General features: G+C 51.0%; 1 protein-coding gene across 1 annotated transcript in view; it reads right to left on the bottom strand.

Moving 5' to 3' along the window:
- Positions 1 to 3,854: 3,854 nt before the first annotated feature.
- CACNA2D4 (calcium voltage-gated channel auxiliary subunit alpha2delta 4) overlaps positions 3,855 to 27,751 on the bottom strand; it is a 207,866-nt gene continuing 183,969 nt past the window's right edge. Inside the window, 9 exon segments of the mRNA XM_083180850.1 lie at positions 3,855 to 4,862; positions 14,537 to 14,614; positions 15,479 to 15,596; positions 18,356 to 18,473; positions 19,661 to 19,681; positions 20,048 to 20,103; positions 21,359 to 21,411; positions 22,014 to 22,089; positions 22,307 to 22,377. Coding sequence (XP_083036976.1) covers positions 4,776 to 4,862; positions 14,537 to 14,614; positions 15,479 to 15,596; positions 18,356 to 18,473; positions 19,661 to 19,681; positions 20,048 to 20,103; positions 21,359 to 21,411; positions 22,014 to 22,089; positions 22,307 to 22,377 — 678 coding nt within the window. The 3' untranslated portion in view covers positions 3,855 to 4,775.

Genomic DNA, 27,751 nt, shown 5'->3' on the forward strand with positions numbered 1-27,751 from the left:
GAAATTTGGCATGCAGCACTGGGTGACTATTCTACGTGTCCATGCCGCGTCAGATCAGTGCGTTCAGTCACTTTTGAGGTGTAGCCCCTCAAATGGGTGCAGAACAGTTTCCCGACAGTCGGGATCCCGACAGTCAAAACCCTGGCACTTGGGGTCCCGACGGCCACGGCTATTCTCCGTCGTGGGGGTCCACAAGATGCTTGTGGGAGATGGTGGGGGGTTTGCGGGTGTAGATGCTGGGGGGGTTTGTGTGCGGAGATGCTGGTGGGGGGGTCGCGCCTAGAGATGCTGCCACGCGCGCTGGGGGGGGGTGGAGTGGAGATGCTGACCTGCGTTCACAGGATATTGGGGTGTGAATCACCTAGTATAGTTATACATGTCTGATCTGGGAGACCTGCTGCTCGGGGAGGGGGGTTGCGGGCAGACCCGCTAATCCTGGGGTCGGGGCGGTCGATGGGGTCAGTTTGTGCGAAGCAACACGCAATGTGCATATCATGGACTCATGTAGGTGAGGGTTGTAAGCCGGACCTGGACAGATGTATGGATCTGCCTCATGCGTATAAATGTTTAAATGGCTGCAAATGTGGATGCAATATATGCTATGGGAAATGAATTACGATGGATTATAAACCCGTTTTTGACTTTAAGATGAAATAAACCATTGAATTGATTGACAACACTGTGTGAAGTAGTGTTATTTTGTGAGTGCCCCACACCTCTGATCTGAAGATTGGAGGACAAACTGTATTGTGGGTACACCAACCCTTTGTCGGGCACCCCAGCTTTGTGACTTTAAAGTGAGTGCGGTCTTCCCTCCCCATATTATATATATATATATACTAGGTGATTCATCACGCGCTCCGGGAGCTCTTCACACCGTTGTAAGAGGCTACGCCCGCACCCCCCCCCCTCCCCGGAGCATTGGGTCTGGCCGCATCCCCCCCCTGGAGCATTGGGTCTGCCCACTGCCCTCCCCCAGAGCGGTGGGTCTGAACGCACCCCCCCCCTCTCGCTGGAGCAGTGGGTATGCCTGCAACTCCCAAGAGCAGCGGGTATGCCTGCACGCTGGATTAGCGGCGTCGGCAGACCCTCCGCTGCTTCGGGGGGGGGGGGGTCAGTTCCACCACTCCGGGTGGGGGCGGGCATACCCACTGCTCCAGCGAGAAGGGGGGGTGCGGGCAGACCCGCTCATCCAGCAAGGGGGGGGTTGGACCCACTGCTCACAGGGAGGGGGGGGGGGGTGTGGGGGCAGGCCCGCTTCTAGGGGGGGTTGTGCGGGCAGACCAGCCGATCCTGGGGTTGGGGCGGTGCAGACCTACTGATCCGGGGGGGGGGGGGGTTTGCAGACCTGCACACACGGGAGTGGGGTTTGTGGGGGGGCGGGCAGACCCACTTGGAGGGGGGGTGCGGGCAGACCCGCTCGCAGGGTGTGTATGTGTGTGTATGGGCAGACCCACTCGAGGGGGAGGGGTAAAATGCTGGAATGATCCAACGTTTCGGGACCCTACATGTCCCTTTGTCAAGGTGAGTACGTACTCACCTTGACAAAGGGACATGTAGGGTCCCAAAATGTTGGACTTCTGAGACCCCTTTCGCCACATGTATATTAATTTAGTCATCGACTTCTTCAGAGGATGTTTGTACATTTATTAGAACATTGTTATCAGGTACATGCACTATGCAGCGCCTGTCTTCATTACTATATATATATATATATATATATATATATATATATATATATATATATATATATATATATATATATGACGCTAGGCCACGCCCCTATGCGTTTCGTCATCGACTTCTTCAGAGGATGTTTGTACATTTATTAGAACATTGTTATCAGGTACATGCACTATGCAGCGCCTGTCTTCATTACTATTACAGAAAACTGCCTGACTGGACTCAGGAACACAGTGGGGTGGAAACCAGAGCTGCCGGGTCACCATCTGAGACCAGAGCGCTGGACGCTGCCTCTACACAGGAGATTGCACACGTGTTGGGACGATAAGTTCCTTCTATTTCCTAAATCTCACATCTTTATTGCACACTGTTTGCATTTTCTTTCAGACGACGAAGTCCATTGGACGAAACGTGTTGAGGGCTTGTCCATTCTGACGTTGAACCGGCTGGTCTGTGTCCTGTGTTGCGGAGAGAAGCATCGCTGTGTAGCTGAACGGGGATCATAGAGAGTGTCAAGTAAGATAGAGAGGGGAGAGCGAGAGAGTGTCAAGAGGTTGTCAGGGATAGAGAGAAGGAGGTGAGGTCATTTAAGGGATAAAAGAGAGGGGGTAATAGAGAGCGTTCAGGTACAAAGTGAGAGGTGACATGGGTGTCAGGCATAGATATAGGAGGGTGTCAGGTAGGAAAAGATAGCTTGGTGGGCACTGGGCACAAGCCTGGTGCTGCTACAGCCTGGATGCAGGCACTCAGGGCTAGAGTGGGAGGTGGGCGACTGTGGTGCTGATCCCTTCTGGACGGTACACACAATGCAGGGGCCGTCTGGGTGTGAGGTGATGGTGAAGGATTTGGGGGTGACAGGTACCTTCTCCTTCTAGCTCCATACCCTCAGGGTTGCTGAGCTGCTGCTTCACAGGCTTCTCCTGATGTTGCTGGCAGTGTAGGCTTCAATTTGGGCTGCAGCAGTAGCGTAGAGCGGCCTCTGCCTTCCCCGCGGGTGGGCAGAGGGGGCCGGGGGTAGGCTGCACCGCAAATTCGATGCCTGGAAGGCGCAGTGGGGAGGCTTCTATCTGGGGTCCCTCAACGGCAGCCGGTGACTTGAGGCTAGACTGACAGGGGGACGGGGGTCATGCTGCGCCGCTGCCTACTATCAGGGTACTTTAAGTGAGCGAAACATCGGGGGGCAATGGAGCCAGTGCCCCCATTAAGGCTTACGCCCGGCGGCAGATGACTCCATTGCCTCCGGGAGTTCCGCCACTGCCTCCTTCATTCTTTTTCACATGTACCACGATTTGGAGGTCTGAAAGAGCCTTCTGCGGGAGCTGAGGCTGCACTACACCTGGGCTATCCACATATGTGACAGACCACACTCGGATATGCAGTGGACTGAGCGCTCATCAGAGTATACGTTTGTATGATATATATATATATATATTAGATCATCCAATCCAAATATATGCAAAGGAATCGGGACCAGCTCACCACCTTATTACAGATAAGGGTACCCGCCATAAATCACCAGAGACACAACTCACCTGGTCCCGGCGTTCACAAATCACAGTATCATCAGTCGCTATAACATGCAGCGTGCTGCCGCTCTCTTCCTGGTGGCAGCCTGTTCCCGGGATACGGTCATTGGGTCAGTATGTCGGTCAACAAGCATTGGGTCGACACTGTTAGGTCGACAAGGGGATAGGTCGAAAGGTCATTAGGTCGATACAAGCATTAGGTCAACAGTGTCTAGGTTGACAGTCAAAGGGTCGACATGGGGTTTTTCACAGTTTTTTGAGCCGACAGGCGGTATTTCATGCCCTACCATCCACTAGGGCGTGGCGGGAGAATACAATAGTGTGCCGAGCGCAGCGAGCCATGCGCCGCAGGTCTGCTAACACCGCTGCCTGCCCCCTTCCCGTCCCCAAGGCAGCGGGTCTGCGAGCACTGGAAACTGTGTCCATGTCGACTGTGTCATGGACACTGGAGTGAGCGGTTCTTCTACATTTATTACTATACGTTTGGTCCCGCAATGTCCTGTACTGGAAGTCCCGGTTTCTTGTTACGTTCTGTACTTTGTGAGGCGCTGCGGATCCCCTGAGGCACCAAATAATTGGTAATAATTATATCAGTACTAATTACACCAAAGACTGAAGAAACACAATTAGACAAAAATCCATTTATTTGCTGCAAATATCACAGGTTATATAAATATAGAAACTGGACATAATTACGTGAGAGACAGATCATTTTAGTAGATGCCAATCAGGGCCCCTGTACGAGCTCCCGGCTGTGCGCAGAGGGAACTGTGGGGCTAATTCAGCACAGATCGCTAATCTGACAAGGTGCTGGCGACTGCGTGTAAATCTGCGAACGGACCGCTAACCGGCATCGATACGCTATTCCTGAACCATTGAATGGTTTTTGCAGTCTGCGCAAATGTGCGTAAATCTGTCCCGTCCGTTAATCTATGACTGAGACCGGCTGATCGAGGCTGGCGATGAGGTCACAGACCCCCCCATAAAACACCTGGGCACACCTGCGTGTTTTCAGCTCCGAACTCCGGCTTCCTGTCAGTCGCCCTCCAGTCACTTTGCCTTTATGATCCATAGACATTTTCTGTCACTAATCGGATTCGCACATGCGCGATACGTGCAAAACGCAGTCATGCGGTAATCGCTGGATTAGTGATCGAAGCTGAATTAGTCCTGGAGTTCCTACACAAAGGACTAATCTGTAATAAGGTATCAGACGGATCTCAGCGGCTGCACGGACAGGGATAGTGCGCCCCCTGCAGGTAATATTCCCAACCAATGGATGCGCCTGCTTCTGTGAGATATAGACAAGGATAAATGTTCATATGACTGATCAGCAGCAGCTTCACCAAGTACCATGAGCACTCATGAGGCACCGGGGAGGACACGGTCTCTTGAACGCAAGCCAACGCTGCAGGACTCCGTACGTGTCCGGATGAGGCCCTCAGAACAAGTTGCATAGATAATAGGTCTCATCCCTGTGGGAATAGCAAGGCTTGGGGAATTGGAGAGGAGCAGTCGCTATTACCAGTAATGGTGGCGTCGCTGCTGGCGGCTGTAAGGATCAGGTCACCGTAGGGTGATGAGAAGAGATGTAAAGAGCAATGTAATGGAGAAGGACAGTCCGCACCCTCTGCCGCAATCCTGTGCGTTCTCCTGTGACACAGAAAGGGACAGGGTAATGTACATCATGGGGGAATTGTCATCGCACAATGTATGTTACATCACGGGAATCGTCATCGCACAATGTATGTTACGTCACGGGGGAATCGTCATCGCACAATGTATGTTACATCAAGGGGGAATCGTCATCGCACAATGTATGTTACGTCACGGGAATCGTCATCGCACAATGTATGTTACATCACGGGGGAATCGTCATCGCACAATGTATGTTACATCACGGGGGAATCGTCATCGCACAATGTATGTTACATCACGGGAATCGTCATCGCACAATGTATGTTACGTCACGGGGGAATCGTCATCGCACAATGTATGTTACGTCACAGGGGAATCGTCATCGCACAATGTATGTTACATCACGGGGGAATCGTCATCGCACAATGTATGTTACATCACGGGAATCGTCATCGCACAATGTATGTTACGTCACGGGGGAATCGTCATCGCACAATGTATGTTACATCAAGGGGGAATCGTCATCGCACAATGTATGTTACGTCACGGGAATCGTCATCGCACAATGTATGTTACATCACGGGAATCGTCATCGCACAATGTATGTTACATCACGGGGGAATCGTCATCGCACAATGTATGTTACATCACGGGGGAATCGTCATCGCACAATGTATGTTACATCACAGGGGAATCGTCATCGCACAATGTATGTTACATCACGGGAATCGTCATCGCACAATGTATGTTACGTCACAGGGGAATCGTCATCACACAATGTATGTTACATCACAGGGGAATCGTCATCGCACAATGTTTGTTACGTCACAGGAATCGTCATCGCACAATGTATGTTACATCACAGGGGAATCGTCATCGCACAATGTATGTTACATCACAGGGGAATCGTCATCACACAATGTATGTTACATCACGGGAATCGTCATCGCACAATGTATGTTACATCACAGGGGAATCGTCATCGCACAATGTATGTTACATCACGGGGGAATCGTCATCGCACAATGTATGTTACGTCACGGGGGAATCGTCATCGCACAATGTATGTTACGTCACGGGGGAATCGTCATCGCACAATGTATGTTACGTCACGGGGGAATCGTCATCGCACAATGTATGTTACGTCACGGGGGAATCGTCATCGCACAATGTATGTTACGTCACGGGGGAATCGTCATCGCACAATGTATGTTACGTCACGGGGGAATCGTCATCGCACAATGTATGTTACGTCACGGGGGAATCGTCATCGCACAATGTATGTTACGTCACAGGGGAATCGTCATCGCACAATGTATGTTACATCACAGGGGAATCGTCATCGCACAATGTATGTTACATCACAGGGGAATCGTCATCGCACAATGTATGTTACGTCACAGGGGAATCGTCATCGCACAATGTATGTTACATCACGGGGGAATCGTCATCGCACAATGTATGTTACATCACAGGGGAATCGTCATCGCACAATGTATGTTACATCACAGGGGAATCGTCATCGCACAATGTATGTTACATCACAGGGGAATCGTCATCGCACAATGTATGTTACATCACGGGGGAATCGTCATCGCACAATGTATGTTACATCACGGGGGAATCGTCATCGCACAATGTATGTTACGTCACAGGGGAATCGTCATCGCACAATGTATGTTACATCACGGGGGAATCGTCATCGCACAATGTATGTTACATCACGGGGGAATCGTCATCGCACAATGTATGTTACATCACGGGGGAATCGTCATCGCACAATGTATGTTACATCACGGGGGAATCGTCATCGCACAATGTATGTTACATCACGGGGGAATCGTCATCGCACAATGTATGTTACATCACGGGGGAATCGTCATCGCACAATGTATGTTACATCACGGGGGAATCGTCATCGCACAATGTATGTTACGTCACGGGGGAATCGTCATCGCACAATGTATGTTACATCACGGGGGAATCGTCATCGCACAATGTATGTTACATCATGGGAATCGTCATCGCACAATGTATGTTACATCACGGGAATCGTCATCGCACAATGTTTGTTACATCACAGGCGAATCGTCATCGCACAATGTATGTTACATCACAGGCGAATCGTCATCGCACAATGTATGTTACCTCACAGGAATCGTCATCGCACAATGTATGTTACCTCACAGGAATCGTCATCGCACAATGTATGTTACATCACAGGGGAATCGTCATCGCACAATGTATGTAACATCACAGGGGAATCGTCATCGCACAATGTATGTAACATCACGGGGGAATCGTCATCGCACAATGTATGTTACATCACGGGGGAATCGTCATCGCACAATGTATGTTACATCACGGGGGAATCGTCATCGCACAATGTATGTTACATCACGGGGGAATCGTCATCGCACAATGTATGTTACATCACAGGGGAATCGTCATCGCACAATGTATGTTACATCACGGGAATCGTCATCGCACAATGTATGTTACGTCACAGGGGAATCGTCATCACACAATGTATGTTACGTCACAGGGGAATCGTCATCGCACAATGTTTGTTACGTCACAGGAATCGTCATCGCACAATGTATGTTACATCACAGGGGAATCGTCATCGCACAATGTATGTTACATCACAGGGGAATCGTCATCACACAATGTATGTTACATCACGGGAATCGTCATCGCACAATGTATGTTACATCACGGGGGAATCGTCATCGCACAATGTATGTTACATCACAGGGGAATCGTCATCGCACAATGTATGTTACATCACGGGGGAATCGTCATCGCACAATGTATGTTACATCACGGGGGAATCGTCATCGCACAATGTATGTTACATCACAGGGGAATCGTCATCGCACAATGTATGTTACATCACGGGGGAATCGTCATCGCACAATGTATGTTACATCACGGGGGAATCGTCATCGCACAATGTATGTTACGTCACAGGGGAATCGTCATCGCACAATGTATGTTACATCACGGGGGAATCGTCATCGCACAATGTATGTTACATCACGGGAATCGTCATCGCACAATGTATGTTACATCACAGCGGAATCGTCATCGCACATTGTATGTTACAACACGGGAATCGTCATCGCACAATGTATGTTACATCACGGGGGAATCGTCATCACACAATGTATGTTACATCACAGGGGAATCGTCATCGCACAATGTATGTAACATCACGGGGGAATCGTCATCGCACAATGTATGTTACATCACGGGGGAATCGTCATCGCACAATGTATGTTACATCACGGGGGAATCGTCATCGCACAATGTATGTTACATCACGGGGGAATCGTCATCGCACAATGTATGTTACATCACGGGGGAATCGTCATCGCACAATGTATGTTACATCACGGGGGAATCGTCATCGCACAATGTATGTTACGTCACGGGGGAATCGTCATCGCACAATGTATGTTACATCACGGGGGAATCGTCATCGCACAATGTATGTTACATCATGGGAATCGTCATCGCACAATGTATGTTACATCACGGGAATCGTCATCGCACAATGTTTGTTACATCACAGGCGAATCGTCATCGCACAATGTATGTTACATCACAGGCGAATCGTCATCGCACAATGTATGTTACCTCACAGGAATCGTCATCGCACAATGTATGTTACCTCACAGGAATCGTCATCGCACAATGTATGTTACATCACAGGGGAATCGTCATCGCACAATGTATGTAACATCACAGGGGAATCGTCATCGCACAATGTATGTAACATCACGGGGGAATCGTCATCGCACAATGTATGTTACATCACGGGGGAATCGTCATCGCACAATGTATGTTACATCACGGGGGAATCGTCATCGCACAATGTATGTTACATCACGGGGGAATCGTCATCGCACAATGTATGTTACATCACAGGGGAATCGTCATCGCACAATGTATGTTACATCACGGGAATCGTCATCGCACAATGTATGTTACGTCACAGGGGAATCGTCATCACACAATGTATGTTACGTCACAGGGGAATCGTCATCGCACAATGTTTGTTACGTCACAGGAATCGTCATCGCACAATGTATGTTACATCACAGGGGAATCGTCATCGCACAATGTATGTTACATCACAGGGGAATCGTCATCACACAATGTATGTTACATCACGGGAATCGTCATCGCACAATGTATGTTACATCACGGGGGAATCGTCATCGCACAATGTATGTTACATCACAGGGGAATCGTCATCGCACAATGTATGTTACATCACGGGGGAATCGTCATCGCACAATGTATGTTACATCACGGGGGAATCGTCATCGCACAATGTATGTTACATCACAGGGGAATCGTCATCGCACAATGTATGTTACATCACGGGGGAATCGTCATCGCACAATGTATGTTACATCACGGGGGAATCGTCATCGCACAATGTATGTTACGTCACAGGGGAATCGTCATCGCACAATGTATGTTACATCACGGGGGAATCGTCATCGCACAATGTATGTTACATCACGGGAATCGTCATCGCACAATGTATGTTACATCACAGCGGAATCGTCATCGCACATTGTATGTTACAACACGGGAATCGTCATCGCACAATGTATGTTACATCACGGGGGAATCGTCATCACACAATGTATGTTACATCACAGGGGAATCGTCATCGCACAATGTATGTAACATCACGGGGGAATCGTCATCGCACAATGTATGTTACATCACGGGGGAATCGTCATCGCACAATGTATGTTACATCACGGGGGAATCGTCATCGCACAATGTATGTTACGTCACAGGGGAATCGTCATCGCACAATGTATGTTACGTCACGGGGGAATCGTCATCGCACAATGTATGTTACATCACAGAGGAATCGTCATCGCACAATGTATGTTACATCACGGGGGAATCGTCATCGCACAATGTATGTTACATCACGGGGGAATCGTCATCGCACAATGTATGTTACATCACAGGGGAATCGTCATCGCACAATGTATGTTACATCACAGGGGAATCGTCATCGCACAATGTATGTTACATCACAGGGGAATCGTCATCGCACAATGTATGTTACATCACGGGGAATCGTCATCGCACAATGTATGTTACATCACAGGGGAACCGTCATCGCACAATGTATGTTATGTCACAGGGGAATCGTCATCACACAATGTATGTTACATCACGGGGGAATCGTCATCGCACAATGTATGTTACATCACGGGGGAATCGTCATCGCACAATGTATGTTACATCACGGGGGAATCGTCATCGCACAATGTATGTTACGTCACAGGGGAATCGTCATCGCACAATGTATGTTACATCACAGGGGAATCGTCATCGCACAATGTATGTTACATCACGGGGAATCGTCATCGCACAATGTATGTTACATCACGGGAATCGTCATCGCACAATGTATGTTACATCACAGGGGAATCGTCATCGCACAATGTATGTTACATCACAGGGGAATCGTCATCGCACAATGTATGTTACATCACAGGGGAATCGTCATCGCACAATGTATGTTACATCACAGGGGAATCGTCATCGCACAATGTATGTTACATCACAGGGGAATCGTCATCGCACAATGTATGTTACATCACAGGGGAATCGTCATCGCACAATGTATGTTACATCACGGGGGAATCGTCATCGCACAATGTATGTTACATCACAGGGGAATCGTCATCGCACAATGTATGTTACATCACAGGGGAATCGTCATCGCACAATGTATGTTACATCACAGGGGAATCGTCATCGCACAATGTATGTTACATCACAGGGGAATCGTCATCGCACAATGTATTTTACATCACAGGGGAATCGTCATCGCACAATGTATGTTACATCACAGGGGAATCGTCATCGCACAATGTATGTTATGTCACAGGGGAATCGTCATCGCACAATGTATTTTACGTCACTAAACTACAACTCAAGCTGAATCAGCCCCACGGTCAATATAAGACTACATATGAATGACACCCACTGTAAGATGGGAGTTCTATTGAAGCCACTATCTCCCCTAGGTCAGTCCCCACCGCCCTATAACTGGCTCTTATCCCTGAGAGGCTGCCTGCCACTATCTCCCCTAGGTCAGTCCCCACCGCCCTATAACTGGCTCTTATCCCTGAGAGGCTGCCCACCACTATCTCTCCTAGGTCAGTCCCCACCGCCCTATAACTGGCTCTTATCCCTGAGAGGCTGCCCACCACTATCTCTCCTAGGTCAGTCCCCACCGCCCTATAACTGGCTCTTATCCCTGAGAGGCTGCCCACCACTATCTCTCCTAGGTCAGACCCCACCGCCCTATAACTGTCTCTTATCCCTGAGTGGCTGCCCACCACTATCTCTCCTAGGTCAGTCCCCACCGCCCTATAACTGGCTCTTATCCCTGAGGCTGCCCACCACTATCTCTCCTAGGTCAGTCCCCACCGCCCTATAACTGGCTCTTATCCCTGAGAGGCTGCCCACCACTATCTCTCCTAGGTCAGTCCCCACCGCCCTATAACTGTCTCTTATCCCTGAGAGGCTGCCCACCACTATCTCTCCTAGGTCAGTCCCCACCGCCCTATAACTGGCTCTTATCCCTGAGAGGCTGCCCACCACTATCTCTCCTAGGTCAGTCCCCACCGCCCAATAACTGGCTATTATCCCTGAGGCTGCCCACAACTATCTCTCCTAGGTCAGTCCCCACCGCCCTATAACTGGCTCTTATCCCTGAGAGGCTGCCCGCCACTATCTCTCCTAGGTCAGTCCCTACCGCCCTATAACTGGCTCTTATCCCTGAGGCTGCCCACCACTATCTCTCCTAGGTCAGTCCCCACCGCCCTATAACTGGCTCTTATCCCTGAGAGGCTGCCCACCACTATCTCTCCTAGATTAGTCCCCACCACCCTATAACTGGCTCTTATCCCTGAGGCTGCCCACCACTATCTCTCCTAGGTCAGTCCCTACCGCCCTATAACTGGCTCTTATCCCTGAGGCTGCCCGCCACTATCTCTCCTAGGTCAGACCCCACCGCCCTATAACTGTCTCTTATCCCTGAGAGGCTGCCCACCACTATCTCTCCTAGGTCAGTCCCCACCACCCTATAACTGGCTCTTATCCCTGAGAGGCTGCCCACCACTATCTCTCCTAGGTCAGTCCCTACCGCCCTATAACTGGCTCTTATCCCTGAGGCTGCCCACCACTATCTCTCCTAGGTCAGTCCCTACCGCCCTATAACTGTCTCTTATCCCTGAGAGGCTGCCCGCCACTATCTCTCCTAGGTCAGTCCCCACCGCCCTATAACTGGCTCTTATCCCTGAGGCTGCCCTCCACTATCTCTCCTAGGTCAGTCCCCACCACCCTATAACTGGCTCTTATCCCTGAGGCTGCCCGCCACTATCTCTCCTAGGTCAGTCCCCACCGCCCTATAACTGGCTCTTATCCCTGAGAGGCTGCCCGCTACTATCTCTCCTAGGTCAGTCCCCACCGCCCTATAACTGTCTCTTATCCCTGAGAGGCTGCCCACCACTATCTCTCCTAGGTCAGTCCCCACCGCCCTATAACAGGCTCTTATCCCTGAGAGGCTGCCCGCCACTATCTCTCCTAGGTCAGTCCCCACCGCCCTATAACTGGCTCTTATCCCTGAGGCTGCCCACCACTATCTCTCCTAGGTCAGTCCCCACCGCCCTATAACTGGCTCTTATCCCTGATAGGCTGCCCACCACTATCTCTCCTAGGTCAGTCCCCACCGCCCTATAACTGGCTCATCCCTGAGAGGCTGCCCACCACTATCTCTACTAGGTCAGTCCCCACCGCCCTATAACTGTCTCTTATCCCTGAGAGGCTGCCCACCACTATCTCTCCTAGGTCAGTCCCCACCGCCCTATAACTGGCTCTTATCCCTGTGAGGTTGCCCGCCACTATCTCTCCTAGGTCAGTCCCCACCACCCTATAACTGGCTCTTATCCCTGAGGCTGCCCTCCACTATCTCTCCTAGGTCAGTCCCCACCGCCCTATACCGGCTCTTATCCCTGAGAGGCTGCCCGCCACTATCTCTCCTAGGTCAGTCCCCACCGCCCTATAACTGGCTATTATCCCTGAGGCTGCCCACAACTATCTCTCCTAGGTCAGTCCCCACCGCCCTATAACCGGCTCTTATCCCTGAGAGGCTGCCCACCACTATCTCTCCTAGGTCAGTCCCCACCGCCCTATAACTGGCTATTATCCCTGAGAGGCTGCCTACCACTATCTCTCCTAGGTCAGTCCCCGCCGCCCTATAACTGGCTCTTATCCCTGAGAGGCTGCCCACCACTATCTCTCCTAGGTCAGTCCCCACCGCCCTATAACCGGCTCTTATCCCTGAGAGGCTGCCCACCACTATCTCTCCTAGGTCAGTCCCCACCGCCCTATAACTGGCTATTATCCCTGAGAGGCTGCCTACCACTATCTCTCCTAGGTCAGTCCCCGCCGCCCTATAACTGGCTCTTATCCCTGAGAGGCTGCCCACCACTATCTCTCCTAGGTCAGTCCCCACCGCCCTATAACCGGCTCTTATCCCTGAGAGGCTGCCCACCACTATCTCTCCTAGGTCAGTCCCCACCGCCCTATAACTGGCTCTTATCCCTGAGAGGCTGCCGGCCACTATCTCTCCTAGGTCAGTCCCCACCGCCCTATAACTGGCTCTTATCCCTGAGAGGCTGCCCGCCACTATCTCTCCTAGGTCAGTCCCTACCGCCCTATAACCGGCTCTTATCCCTGAGAGGCTGCCCGCCACTATCTCTCCTAGGTCAGTCCCCACTACCCTATAACCGTCTCTTATCCCTGAGGCTGCCCGCCACTATCTCTCCTAGGTCAGTCCCCACCGCCCTATAACTGGCTCTTATCCCTGAGAGGCTGCCCGCCACTATCTCTCCTAGGTCAGTCCCCACTACCCTATAACCGTCTCTTATCCCTGAGGCTGCCCACCACTATCTCTCCTAGGTCAGTCCCTACCGCCCTATAACCGGCTCTTATCCCTGAGAGGCTTCCCGCCACTATCTCTACTAGGTCAGTCCCCACCGCCCTATAACTGGCTCTTATCCCTGAGGCTGCCCGCCACTATCTCTCCTAGGTCAGACCCCACCGCCCTATAACCGGCTCTTATCCCTGAGAGGCTTCCCACCACTATCTCTCCTAGGTCAGACCCCACCGCCCTATAACTGGCTCTTATCCCTGAGAGGCTTCCCACCACTATCTCTCCTAGGTCAGACCCCACCGCCCTATAACTGGCTCTTATCCCTGAGAGGCTGCCCACCACTATCTCTCCTAGGTCAGTCCCCACCGCCCTATAACTGGCTCTTATCCCTGAGAGGCTGCCCACCACTATCTCTCCTAGGTCAGTCCCCACCGCCCTATAACTGGCTCTTATCCCTGAGAGGCTGCCCGCCACTATCTCTCCTAGGTCAGTCCCAACCACCCTATAACCGGCTCTTATCCCTGAGAGGCTGCCCACCACTATCTCTCCTAGGTCAGTCCCCACCGCCCTATAACTGGCTCTTATCCCTGAGAGGCTTCCCGCCACTATCTCTCCTAGGTCAGTCCCCACCGCCCTATACCGGCTCTTATCCCTGAGGCTGCCCACCACTATCTCTCCTAGGTCAGTCCCCACTGCTTACCTCAGGGTGGAAGGCGTGACAGGACTGTGGGCGACGCCTCAGTTTCTGGGATCTCATCCGCTCACACTTCACAGAAGCGTTATGTGCAGCGGAGTTAAGGAGACAACATACATGGAAGGATCACGCAGACAATATGTAGGTGACGCTAGAGGCCAACTTAAGATCCCGACATGTGTGAAATCAGGCGTATCTACAACAAAATGTGTCCAAAGCCGCATGTAGGTGCGTGTGTGTCGTGTGTGACCGGAGACCGCCGGGAGGCAGCGAATAGCTGGCAGGAAGCTCTATCTGATCGGCATGTATGTGCGCATCATTGCTGCGTCAATCGCCATGTGTGAGATCCGTGGCAACTGGCGTGATCCCGATGCCACGCCCGTGCATATAATTCGCTCACACAGCTTATAGAGATGCATTGCGCGGTGATAGCGCAGCGTAGCAATTCCGTGCCACATGTGCGTCACTGACACGCCAAACAAGCAGGAGCGGCCATGGTGCAGCCATATCTGTATATCTCCTAGTGAGTCCTGCGTATGGGTTAGGGGTGCCTGATGCTTATACTAATCATGACGCCTGCAGTCCACGGCTCCTCTTCCACATCCCAGTCCCCGGCTCTTCTTCCACCCCCAATCCCCGGCACCTCCTCTGCCGCCCGTCCCCAGCTCTTCTTCCACCCCCAATCCCCGGCACCTCGTACACCCCCAGCACCTCCTCTGCCGCCCGTCCTCAGCTCTTCTTCCACCCCCAGCACCTCGTCCACCCCCAGTCCCCGGGACCTCATCCACCCCCAGTCCCTGGCTCCTCTTCCACATCCCAGTCCCTGGCTCCTCTTCCTCCCCAGTCCCCTACAGGACTCATCTCTTTCTCTACTACAAAAAGCACAGCAGTCATTCCTGATGTCTCAGGTTTGTGCTGCTGCAGTACAGGTATAACAGACTGGCGAAGGATATACTTGACTTCTTTGGCTTGTAATGAGACGCGGGGAAAGCTGCTGCAGTCACAGAATGAGTCGCTGACCAGGAGCAGGAGATTGCTGTGCAATACTTGCTGCATGACAAACATCCTGCAGAGAGAAGACACACATGTAGCATGATGTACGGATGTCACAGGTACATGAGGCAAGGTGGGGAATAGGCGGTGAGATATAGCATTTTATAGGAATGATTGTAGTCCTCGTATGTAATAGAGCACAGCCTAACGCACCAGAATCTAGGCTTGTCCAGCTTATTCTATATTGTCCCTGATAATACTACTATACTATAATACTTACATTGACCTTATAGACTGTTATCAGAGAGAGCGGAGGACACAGATATTAGAGAGAAGCACAGTCAGTTATTAGAGGAGGAGGACACCGTTAGTTATTAGAGAGGAGGACAGTCAGTTATTAGAGAGGAGAACACCGTTAGTTATTAGAGAGGAGGACAGTCAGTTATTAGAGAGGAGAACACAGTCAGTTATTAGAGAGGGGGACACAGTCAGTTATTAGAGAGGAGGACACAGTCAGTTATTAGAGAGGAGGACACAGTCAGTTATTAGAGAGGAGGACACAGTCAGTTATTAGAGAGGAGGACACAGTCAGTTATTAGAGAGGGGGACACCGTCAGTTATTAGAGAGGAGGACGTGGTCAGTTATTAGAGAGGAGGACGCGGTCAGTTATTAGAGAGGGGGACACGGTCAGTTATTAGAGAGGAGGACACAGATATTAGAGAGAAGCACAGTCCGTTATTAAAAGGAGGAGGACACCATTAGTTATTAGGGAGGTGCACACAGTCAGTTATTAGAGAGGAGCACAGTCAGTTATTAGAGAGGAGCACAGTCAGTTATTAGAGAGGAGCACAGTCAGTTGTTAGAGAGGAGGACACCGTCAGTTATTAGGGAGGTGCACACAGTCAGTTATTAGAGAGGAGGACAGTCAGTTATTAGAGAGGAGAACACAGTCAGTTGTTAGAGAGGAGGACAGTCAGTTATTAGAGAGGAGGACACAGTCAGTTATTAGAGAGGAGGACAGTCAGTTATTAGAGAGGAGAACACAGTCAGTTGTTAGAGAGGAGGAAAGTCAGTTATTAGAGAGGAGGACACAGTCAGTTATTAGAGAGGAGGACACAGTCAGTTATTAGAGAGGAGGACACAGTCAGTTATTAGAGAGGAGAACACAGTCAGTTGTTAGAGAGGAGGACAGTCAGTTATTAGAGAGGAGGACACAGTCAGTTATTAGAGAGGAGGACACAGTCAGTTATTAGAGAGGAGAACACAGTCAGTTATTAGAGAGGAGGACACAGTCAGTTATTAGAGAGGAGGACACAGTCAGTTATTAGAGAGGAGGACACAGTCAGTTATTAGAGAGGAGAACACAGTCAGTTATTAGAGAGGAGGACACAGTCAGTTATTAGAGAGGAGGACACAGTCAGTTATTAGAGAGGAGGACACAGTCAGTTATTAGAGAGGAGAACACAGTCAGTTGTTAGAGAGGAGGACACAGTCAGTTATTAGAGAGGAGGACACAGTCAGTTATTAGAGAGGAGGACACAGTCAGTTATTAGAGAGGAGGACACAGTCAGTTATTAGAGAGGAGGACAGTCAGTTATTAGAGAGGAGGACAGTCAGTTATTAGAGAGGAGAACACAGTCAGTTGTTAGAGAGGAGGACAGTCAGTTATTAGAGAGGAGGACACAGTCAGTTATTAGAGAGGAGGACACAGTCAGTTATTAGAGAGGAGGACACAGTCAGTTATTAGAGAGGAGAACACAGTCAGTTGTTAGAGAGGAGGACAGTCAGTTATTAGAGAGGAGGACACAGTCAGTTATTAGAGAGGAGGACACAGTCAGTTATTAGAGAGGAGAACACAGTCAGTTATTAGAGAGGAGGACACAGTCAGTTATTAGAGAGGAGGACACAGTCAGTTATTAGAGAGGAGGACACAGTCAGTTATTAGAGAGGAGAACACAGTCAGTTGTTAGAGAGGAGGACACAGTCAGTTATTAGAGAGGAGGACACAGTCAGTTATTAGAGAGGAGGACACAGTCAGTTATTAGAGAGGAGGACACAGTCAGTTATTAGAGAGGAGGACAGTCAGTTATTAGAGAGGAGAACACAGTCAGTTATTAGAGAGGAGAACACAGTCAGTTATTAGAGAGGAGAACACAGTCAGTTATTAGAGAGGAGGACACAGTCAGTTATTAGAGAGGAGGACACAGTCAGTTATTAGAGAGGAACCTGTGTCGCAGGCTCTGTCTCTCACTGACATAGCAGCACACAGTTTGTTGTGACAGAGCGGTGAGAGACTGACTCTGGGGATTACGGCAGCAGTGTTACATGATACTGATGTTATCCTGGCAGTAATTCTCTCACTCACAGTTCTATTAGTTTAGCTGACACATCAGACAAAATTGTTATTAAGACTGTAGTGCCACTGACTGCCACAAGAGGGCATGACATGACTGCTGAATATAGAGGCCGTTGTGACATATAGGGCGATGTTCCTGAAATTTGTACATCTGTGTATGTTCCATGACATCATTATTTTGTCACAATATTCCATATGCTATCTGTCTTATGATATGATTACTAATTAATGCCATTAATGCTGATTCCGGGCCCCTCTCCTGTGCTGACTCTGGGCCCCTCTCCCGTGCTGACTCCGGGCCCCTCTCCCGTGCTGACTCCGGGCCCCTCTCCCGTGCTGACTCCGGGCCCCTCTCCCGTGCTGACTCCGGGCCCCTCTCCTGTGCTGACTCCGGGCCCCTCTCCCGTGCTGACTCCGGGCCCCTCTCCCGTGCTGACTCCGGGCCCCTCACCTGGTCTGGGGTAGGGTTACTCACTTTTGGCAGTAGCCACACGCGAACAGCCCATTAGCCTCCCGGATTGAGGTGTCATGCACGAAGGCCGGGTACTCGGTGTCACACGGCTGTAGCATGTCGTGCTTCTTGTGCTTGTGAGCTGTATGTAGAAGGAGACACACGGGATTATGGGCCTTATTCTGATTGGTGCGGCCCGATCAGAAATATGCGGTCATGTCCGTGCAGGCGAATCCCCGCCTTCCATACGGATCGCCACCTCCGTCCGTACGCGGATATGTGGCGATCCGCATGAAATTGGACGGGGATACGCCTCCTCCGTCTTGGGAGCAGCCCCTGCATTCGATGGTCGCCGAACATCGAATGCAGGGCCGCACGCTCCACCAGGTCCCGCCACACAAGACCACACGGACACTTGTCCGTGTGAAATCATGTATGGGGGCGGGCAGCTGACATCCGGCGATGTCAGATGCCCGCCCCCTACACACGCGTCACGGCCTAATTACCATGCATACGCCCCGCGTTTGCATGGGAACGCCCATGAAACGCGGGGCGTATGCATAGGGTAATGAGGCTAAGTAGCCCCTCACGCCCCCTGTGCGGCGTATAAAGAATACGTGCGGCGAAATCGCCTGCACATGCGCAGAGTGACCTCTGCACATGCGCAGACGATCAACATCGGCGGGACGTCCGCATGCGGTAAAATCCGCACCGATCAGAATAAGGCCCTATGTCACGTATGATCTATCACCCCCAGCAGCGATGGCCTGTGAGGGGAGCGTCAGGAGATGTCTGGTCTGATGCACAGTGAGATATGGCAATCTGCGTAGTGCAACTTACATGAAATCATCCTTTGAGTGACAGGATGTGAGTGACTGGATGTGAGTGACAGGAGATAAGTGACAGCATGTGAGTGACAGGATTTGAGTGTCCAGATGTGTGTGACGGGAGATAAGTGACAGGATGTGAGTGACAGGAGATACTGTAAGTGACAGGATTTGAGTGTCAGGATGTGAGTGACAGGATGTGAGTGACAGGAGATAAATGACAGGATGTGAGTGGCAGGATATAAGTGACAGGATGTGAGTAACAGTCTGTGACAGTGTCAGGTGTGAGTGTCGGGATGTGAGTGACAGGATGAGAGTGTCGGGATGTGAGTGACAGGATGTGAGTGTCGGGATGTGAGTGACAGGATGAGAGTGTCGGGATGTGAGTGACAGGATGAGAGTGTCGGGATGTGAGTGACAGGATGAGAGTGTCACTGTATGATGTAATGTGTTTGGCTTGCACTCACTCAGGTAAGTGGAGGTCTTGCACTCTCTTACTTACAGTGATGGAAAAAGGACTTTGCTGCATGTCAGGTGACAGGTCACATGATGAATGAGACGTCAATGCGGTCACATGGATGAAGGATGAATGAAAGAAATGAGGAGACATGCTGTGACATCATCAAACACATATTACATCATGAAACATACATGTCACATGTCCTGCCAAATGACAACAGTAACCATTGCAGCTGGTTATAACAGAGTAGTGAGTCCCCCATCTTACCGACTAGGAATCGTGCTACCCTGTGACATCATCACACCCCACCCCAATTTACCCAGAACCACCCCACATGTACCAGCTATGAACTACAAATCCCAGCAGCTGTTTACCTGGTATATGTACAAATCCTTCCCTATAAATACACAATGCGACTCAGTCACCTACCTTCTGCAGTGTTATCAGAGGACCAAAGGGGACAAAGACTGAACTCCAGGATAAACCTGCAAGTCGGGGAGAATACAGACACATAGGGCAGATTATTTCAGGCATAACGGTCTATAGTACTAACCCGCCAGGTACCCAATAACAGCACAGACACCTGATGGGGTCTCTATATGATGTGTTATGTACAATGGCTTCAGCAGGTAAGTACTGTATACTTCACCCCTAGTCACACAGAGGACCTCCTCCCCGAGTCACACAGAGGACCTCCTCCCCGAGTCACGCAGAGGACCTCCTCCCCGAGTCACGCAGAGGACCTCCTCCCCGAGTCACGCAGAGGACCTCCTCCCCGAGTCACGCAGAGGACCTCCTCCCCGAGTCACGCAGAGGACCTCCTCCCCGAGTCACGCAGAGGACCTCCTCCCCGAGTCACGCAGAGGACCTCCTCCCCGAGTCACGCAAAGGACCTCCTCCCCGAGTCACGCAGAGGACCTCCTCCCCGAGTCACTCAGAGGACCTCCTCCCCGAGTCACGCAGAGGACCTCCTCCCCGAGTCACGCAGAGGACCTCCTCCCCGAGTCACGCAGAGGACCTCCTCCCCGAGTCACGCAGAGGACCTCCTCCCCGAGTCACGCAGAGGACCTCCTCCCCGAGTCACGCAGAGGACCTCCTCCCCGAGTCACGCAGAGGACCTCCTCCCCGAGTCACGCAAAGGACCTCCACCCCAGGTCACATAGAGGACCTCCACTCAGGGTCACAGAAGACTTCCACCTCAAGTCACAAAGGATCTCCTCTCTGAGTCACAGAGGACCTCCTACCTGAGTGACAGAAGACTTCCACCCCGAGTCACAGAGGACCTCCACTCCACAGAAGGACCTCCACCTCACAGAAGACTCCACCCCGAGTGACAAAGAATCTTCGCCCATTAGTCACAGAGAACCTCCTCCCTGAGTCACAAAGCATGTCCACCCCGGGTCACACAAAGGACCTCCACCCCTGGTCACATAGAGGACCTCCACTCAGGGTCACAGAAGGCTTCCACCCGAGTCACAGTGGACCTCCACCCCGAGTCAGAGGACCTTTCCTCCCAGTCACAGAGGAACTTTACCCCGAGTCACACAGAGGACCTCCACCCCGGGCCACACAGAGGACCTCCACCTCGAGTCACAGAGGACCTCCACCCCGGGTCACACAGAGGACCTCCACCCTGGGTCACAGAGGACCTTCACCATGAGTCACAGAAAACTTCCACCCTAGGTCACTGCCCGGCCCTGACATAAAAAAGTGACCTCAGCTTACGGGTGCCATACTTACAGGACAAGGTTACTGAGGAGCCATTGGGTGGCTGAGACCAACGCGAAGAGTGGCTGAAAGACAGAAGGAGATGGTGAGACAGACTGGGGTCAATGACACCTGTATATCAAAGCTATGATCCTGCGTAGCATATACACACTATCTATCTATCTATCTATCTATCTATAATGTCCTCACTTATATGTACATCCTGTGTCCAGCCATATACACAATATATCTTGCTCTGTATATTACATATGACGCACAGCCGCCATCTTGCGCTATACATTACATATGACACACGGCGGCCATCTTGCATATATATATTATATATGACATACGGCCGCCATCTTGTGCTATACATTACATATGACACACGGCCGCGATCTTGCATATATATATTATATATGACATACGGCCGCCATCATGCGCTATAAATTACATATGACCCACAGCCGCCACCTTGCGCTATAAATTACATGACATACGGCCACCATCTTGCGCTATATATTATATATGGCCACCACCATGCGCTATGCATTACATACGACGCACAGCCGCCATCTTGTGAGATTTATTACATAGGACGCACAGCCGCCATCTTGCGCTATATATTACATATGATACACGGCCGCCATCTTGCTCTGTATATCACACAGATGTACACAGGTCTTACATTGAGCAGGCTGCGGCCTCCGCTATGATGGTGGTAAGGCAGTTTGCACATCGCCTGGTAATCGTACAGCGTCACTCTGCAAGAGACAGGAGAAGACAGTTATATATTTGGAATGAGGAAAATTCTGCATTGTAGTAAAACATCGGTTCAGCTGCGGGTACAGAACCTCCACAGCGCTGTAATCATATGCCGCAAGCTTGTGCTACTGCAGTACAATGTGATGGCCACTGGGGGCAATGTGCTTATAGAATGTAGTCCTGATGTTCTGAATTATATTAGATAATAAAACTTACTGACGGAAAATCTCCATCTGCAGAAGCTGGGTCATCAAGGAGCCGTCAACCTCCCCAAGGAACACTCCTGTCTGTGGGGGGACATGATGGGAAATACATTACTCATATAACTTCATGTAGAGACAGGTACAGAGGAGAGGAGGAATGAGACAGGTACAGAGGAGAGGAGGAATGAGAGACAGGTACAGAGGAGAGGAGGAATGAGAGACAGGTACAGAGGAGAGGAGGAATGACACAGGTACGGAGGAGAGGAGGAATGAGAGACAGGTACAGAGGAGAGGAGGAATGTGAGACGTGCAGAGGAGAGGAGGAATGAGAGACAGGTACAGAGGAGAGGAGGAATGTGAGACACGTACAGAGGAGAGGAGGAATGAGAGACAGGTACAGAGGAGAGGAGGAATGAGAGACAGGTACAGAGGAGAGGAGGAATGAGAGACAGGTACAGAGGGGAGGAGGAATGGGAGACAGGTACAGAGGGGAGGAGGAATGAGAGACAGGTACAGAGGAGAGGAGGAATGAGACAGGTACAGAGGAGAGGAGTAATGAGACAGGTACAGAGGAGAGGAGGAATGAGACAGGTACAGAGGAGAGGAGGAATGACACAGGTACAGAGGAGAGGAGGAATGACACAGGTACAGAGGAGAGGAGGAATGAGACAGGTACAGAGGAGAGGAGGAATGAGACAGGTACAGAGGAGAGGAGGAATGAGACAGGTACAGTGGAAAGGAGGAATGGGACAGGTACCGAGGAGAGGAGGAATGAGACAGGTACAGAGGAGAGGAGGAATGAGACAGGTACAGAGGAGAGGAGGAATGAGACAGGTACAGAGGAAAGGAGGAATGGGACAGGTACAGAGGAGAGGAGGAATGAGACAGGTACAGAGGAGAGGAGGAATGACACAGGTACAGAGGAGAGGAGGAATGACACAGGTACAGAGGAGAGGAGGAATGACACAGGTACAGAGGAGAGGAGGAATGACACAGGTACAGAGGAGAGGAGGAATGACACAGGTACAGAGGAGAGGAGGAATGACACAGGTACAGAGGAGAGGAGGAATGACACAGGTACAGAGGAGAGGAGGAATGGGAGACAGGTACAGAGGAGAGGAGGAATGAGACAGGTACAGAGGAGAGGAGGAATGACACAGGTACAGAGGAGAGGAGGAATGAGAGACAGGTACAGAGGAGAGGAGGAATGACACAGGTACAGAGGAGAGGAGAAATGGCACAGGTACAGAGGAGAGGAGGAATGACACAGGTACAGAGGTGAGGAGGAATGACACAGGTACAGAGGAGAGGAGGAATGACACAGGTACAGAGGAGAGGAGGAATGAGAGACAGGTACAGAGGAGAGGAGGAATGAGAGACAGGTACAGAGGAGAGGAGGAATAACACAGGTACAGAGGAGAGGATGAATGAGAGACAGGTACAGAGAGAGGATGAATAACACAGGTACAGAGGAGAGGAGGAATGAGACAGGTACAGAGGAGAGGAGGAATGAGACAGGTACAGAGGAGAGGAGGAATGAGACAGGTACAGAGGAGAGGAGGAATGACACAGGTACAGAGGAGAGGAGGAATGACACAGGTACAGAGGAGAGGAGGAATGAGAGACAGGTACAGAGGAGAGGAGGAATGAGAGACAGGTACAGAGGAGAGGAGGAATGACACAGGTACAGAGGAGAGGAGGAATGAGACAGGTACAGAGGAGAGGAGGAATGAGAGGTACAGAGGAGAGGAGGAATGAGACAGGTACAGAGGAGAGGAGGAATGAGACAGGTACAGAGGAGAGGAGGAATGACACAGGTACAGAGGAGAGGAGGAATGACACAGGTACAGAGGAGAGGAGGAATGAGAGACAGGTACAGAGGAGAGGAGGAATGAGAGACAGGTACAGAGGAGAGGAGGAATAACACAGGTACAGAGGAGAGGATGAATGAGAGACAGGTACAGAGAGAGGATGAATAACACAGGTACAGAGGAGAGGAGGAATGAGACAGGTACAGAGGAGAGGAGGAATGAGACAGGTACAGAGGAGAGGAGGAATGAGACAGGTACAGAGGAGAGGAGGAATGAGACAGGTACAGAGGAGAGGAGGAATGAGACAGGTACAGAGGAGAGGAGGAATGAGACAGGTACAGAGGAGAGGAGGAATGAGAGACAGGTACAGAGGAGAGGAGGAATGAGAGACAGGTACAGAGGAGAGGAGGAATGACACAGGTACAGAGGAGAGGAGGAATGAGACAGGTACAGAGGAGAGGAGGAATGAGACAGGTACAGTGGAAAGGAGGAATGGGACAGGTACCGAGGAGAGGAGGAATGAGACAGGTACAGAGGAGAGGAGGAATGAGACAGGTACAGAGGAGAGGAGGAATGAGACAGGTACAGAGGAAAGGAGGAATGGGACAGGTACAGAGGAGAGGAGGAATGAGACAGGTACAGAGGAGAGGAGGAATGACACAGGTACAGAGGAGAGGAGGAATGACACAGGTACAGAGGAGAGGAGGAATGACACAGGTACAGAGGAGAGGAGGAATGACACAGGTACAGAGGAGAGGAGGAATGACACAGGTACAGAGGAGAGGAGGAATGACACAGGTACAGAGGAGAGGAGGAATGACACAGGTACAGAGGAGAGGAGGAATGGGAGACAGGTACAGAGGAGAGGAGGAATGAGACAGGTACAGAGGAGAGGAGGAATGAGACAGGTACAGAGGAGAGGAGAAATGACACAGGTACAGAGGAGAGGAGGAATGAGACAGGTACAGAGGAGAGGAGGAATGAGAGACAGGTACAGAGGAGAGGAGGAATAAGAGACAGGTACAGAGGTGAGGAGGAATGACACAGGTACAGAGGAGAGGAGGAATGAGACAGGTACAGAGGAGAGGAGGAATGAGACAGGTACAGAGGAGAGGAGGAATGAGACAGGTACAGAGGAGAGGAGGAATGAGACAGGTACAGAGGAGAGGAGGAATGACACAGGTACAGAGGAGAGGAGGAATGACACAGGTACAGAGGAGAGGAGGAATGACACAGGTACAGAGGAGAGGAGGAATGACACAGGTACAGAGGAGAGGAGGAATGACACAGGTACAGAGGAGAGGAGGAATGAGACAGGTACAGAGGAGAGGATGAATGAGACAGGTACAGAGGAGAGGAGGAATGAGACAGGTACAGAGGAGAGGATGAATGAGACAGGTACAGAGGAGAGGAGGAATGAGACAGGTACAGAGGAGAGGAGGAATGAGACAGGTACAGAGGAGAGGAGGAATGAGACAGGTACAGAGGAGAGGAGGAATGACACAGGTACAGAGTAGAGGAGGAATGAGAGACGGGTACAGAGGAGAGGAGGAATGACACAGGTACAGAGGAGAGGAGGAATGAGAGACGGGTACAGAGGAGAGGAGGACTGACACAGGTACAGAGGAGAGGAGGAATGAGACAGGTACAGAGGAGAGAAGGAATGACACAGGTACAGAGGAGAGGAGGAATGAGACAGGTACAGAGGAGAGGAGGAATGAGACAGGTACAGAGGAGAGGAGGAATGAGAGACGGGTACAGAGGAGAGGAGGAATGACACAGGTACAGAGGAGAGGAGGAATGAGAGACGGGTACAGAGGAGAGGAGGAATGACACAGGTACAGAGGAGAGGAGGAATGAGACAGGTACAGAGGAGAGGAGGAATGACACAGGTACAGAGGAGAGGAGAAATGGCACAGGTACAGAGGAGAGGAGGAATGACACAGGTACAGAGGAGAGGAGGAATGAGACGGGTACAGAGGAGAGGAGGAATGACACAGGTACAGAGGAGAGGAGGAATGACACAGGTACAGAGGAGAGGAGGAATGACACAGGTACAGAGGAGAGGAGGAATGAGACGGGTACAGAGGAGAGGAGGAATGACACAGGTACAGAGGAGAGGAGGAATGACACAGGTACAGAGGAGAGGAGGAATGACACAGGTACAGAGGAGAGGAGGAATGACACAGGTACAGAGGAGAGGAGGAATGACACAGGTACAGATGAGAGGAGGAATGAGACAGGTACAGATGAGAGGAGGAATGAGACAGGTACAGAGGAGAGGAGGAATGAGACAGGTACAGAGGAGAGGAGGAATGACACAGGTACAGAGGAGAGGAGGAATGACACAGGTACAGAGGGGAGGAGGAATGAGACAGGTACAGAGGAGAGGAGGAATGACACAGGTACAGGAGAGGAGGAATGACAGGTACAGAGGAGAGGAGGAATGACACAGGTACAGAGGAGAGGAGGAATGACACAGGTACAGAGGAGAGGAGGAATGACACAGGTACAGAGGAGAGGAGGAATGACACAAGTACAGAGGAGAGGAGGAATGACACAGGTACAGAGGAGGAATGACACAGGTACAGGAGAGGATGAATGGGACAGGTACAGAGGAGAGGAGGAATGACACAGGTACAGAGGAGAGGAGGAATGACACAGGTACAGAGGAGAGGAGGAATGACACAGGTACAGGAGAGGATGAATGGGACAGGTACAGAGCAGAGGAGGAATGGGAGACAGGTACAGAGGAGGAATGACACAGGTACAGAGGAGAGGAGGAATGACACAGGTACAGAGGAGAGGAGGAATGACACAGGTACAGAGGAGAGGAGGAATGACACAGGTACAGAGGAGAGGATGAATGACAGGTACAGAGGAGAGGAGGAATGAGAGACAGGTACAGAGGAGAGGAGGAATGAGAGACAGGTACAGAGGAGAGGAGGAATGACACAGGTACAGAGGAGAGGAGGAATGAGACAGGTACAGAGGAGAGGAGGAATGAGACAGGTACAGAGGAGAGGAGGAATGAGACAGGTACAGAGGAGAGGAGGAATGAGACAGGTACAGAGGAGAGGAGGAATGACACAGGTACAGAGGAGAGGAGGAATGACACAGGTACAGAGGAGAGGAGGAATGACACAGGTACAGAGGAGAGGAGGAATGACACAGGTACAGAGGAGAGGAGGAATGACACAGGTACAGAGGAGAGGAGGAATGACACAGGTACAGAGGAGAGGAGGAATGAGACAGGTACAGAGGAGAGGATGAATGAGACAGGTACAGAGGAGAGGAGGAATGAGACAGGTACAGAGGAGAGGATGAATGAGACAGGTACAGAGGAGAGGAGGAATGAGACAGGTACAGAGGAGAGGAGGAATGAGACAGGTACAGAGGAGAGGAGGAATGAGACAGGTACAGAGGAGAGGAGGAATGACACAGGTACAGAGTAGAGGAGGAATGAGAGACGGGTACAGAGGAGAGGAGGAATGACACAGGTACAGAGGAGAGGAGGAATGAGAGACGGGTACAGAGGAGAGGAGGAATGACACAGGTACAGAGGAGAGGAGGAATGAGACAGGTACAGAGGAGAGAAGGAATGACACAGGTACAGAGGAGAGGAGGAATGAGACAGGTACAGAGGA

Source organism: Crinia signifera, chromosome 4 (genome assembly GCF_055691185.1).
Source record: "Crinia signifera chromosome 4, ASM5569118v1, whole genome shotgun sequence".
NCBI classification, from domain to species: Eukaryota; Metazoa; Chordata; class Amphibia; order Anura; family Myobatrachidae; genus Crinia; species Crinia signifera.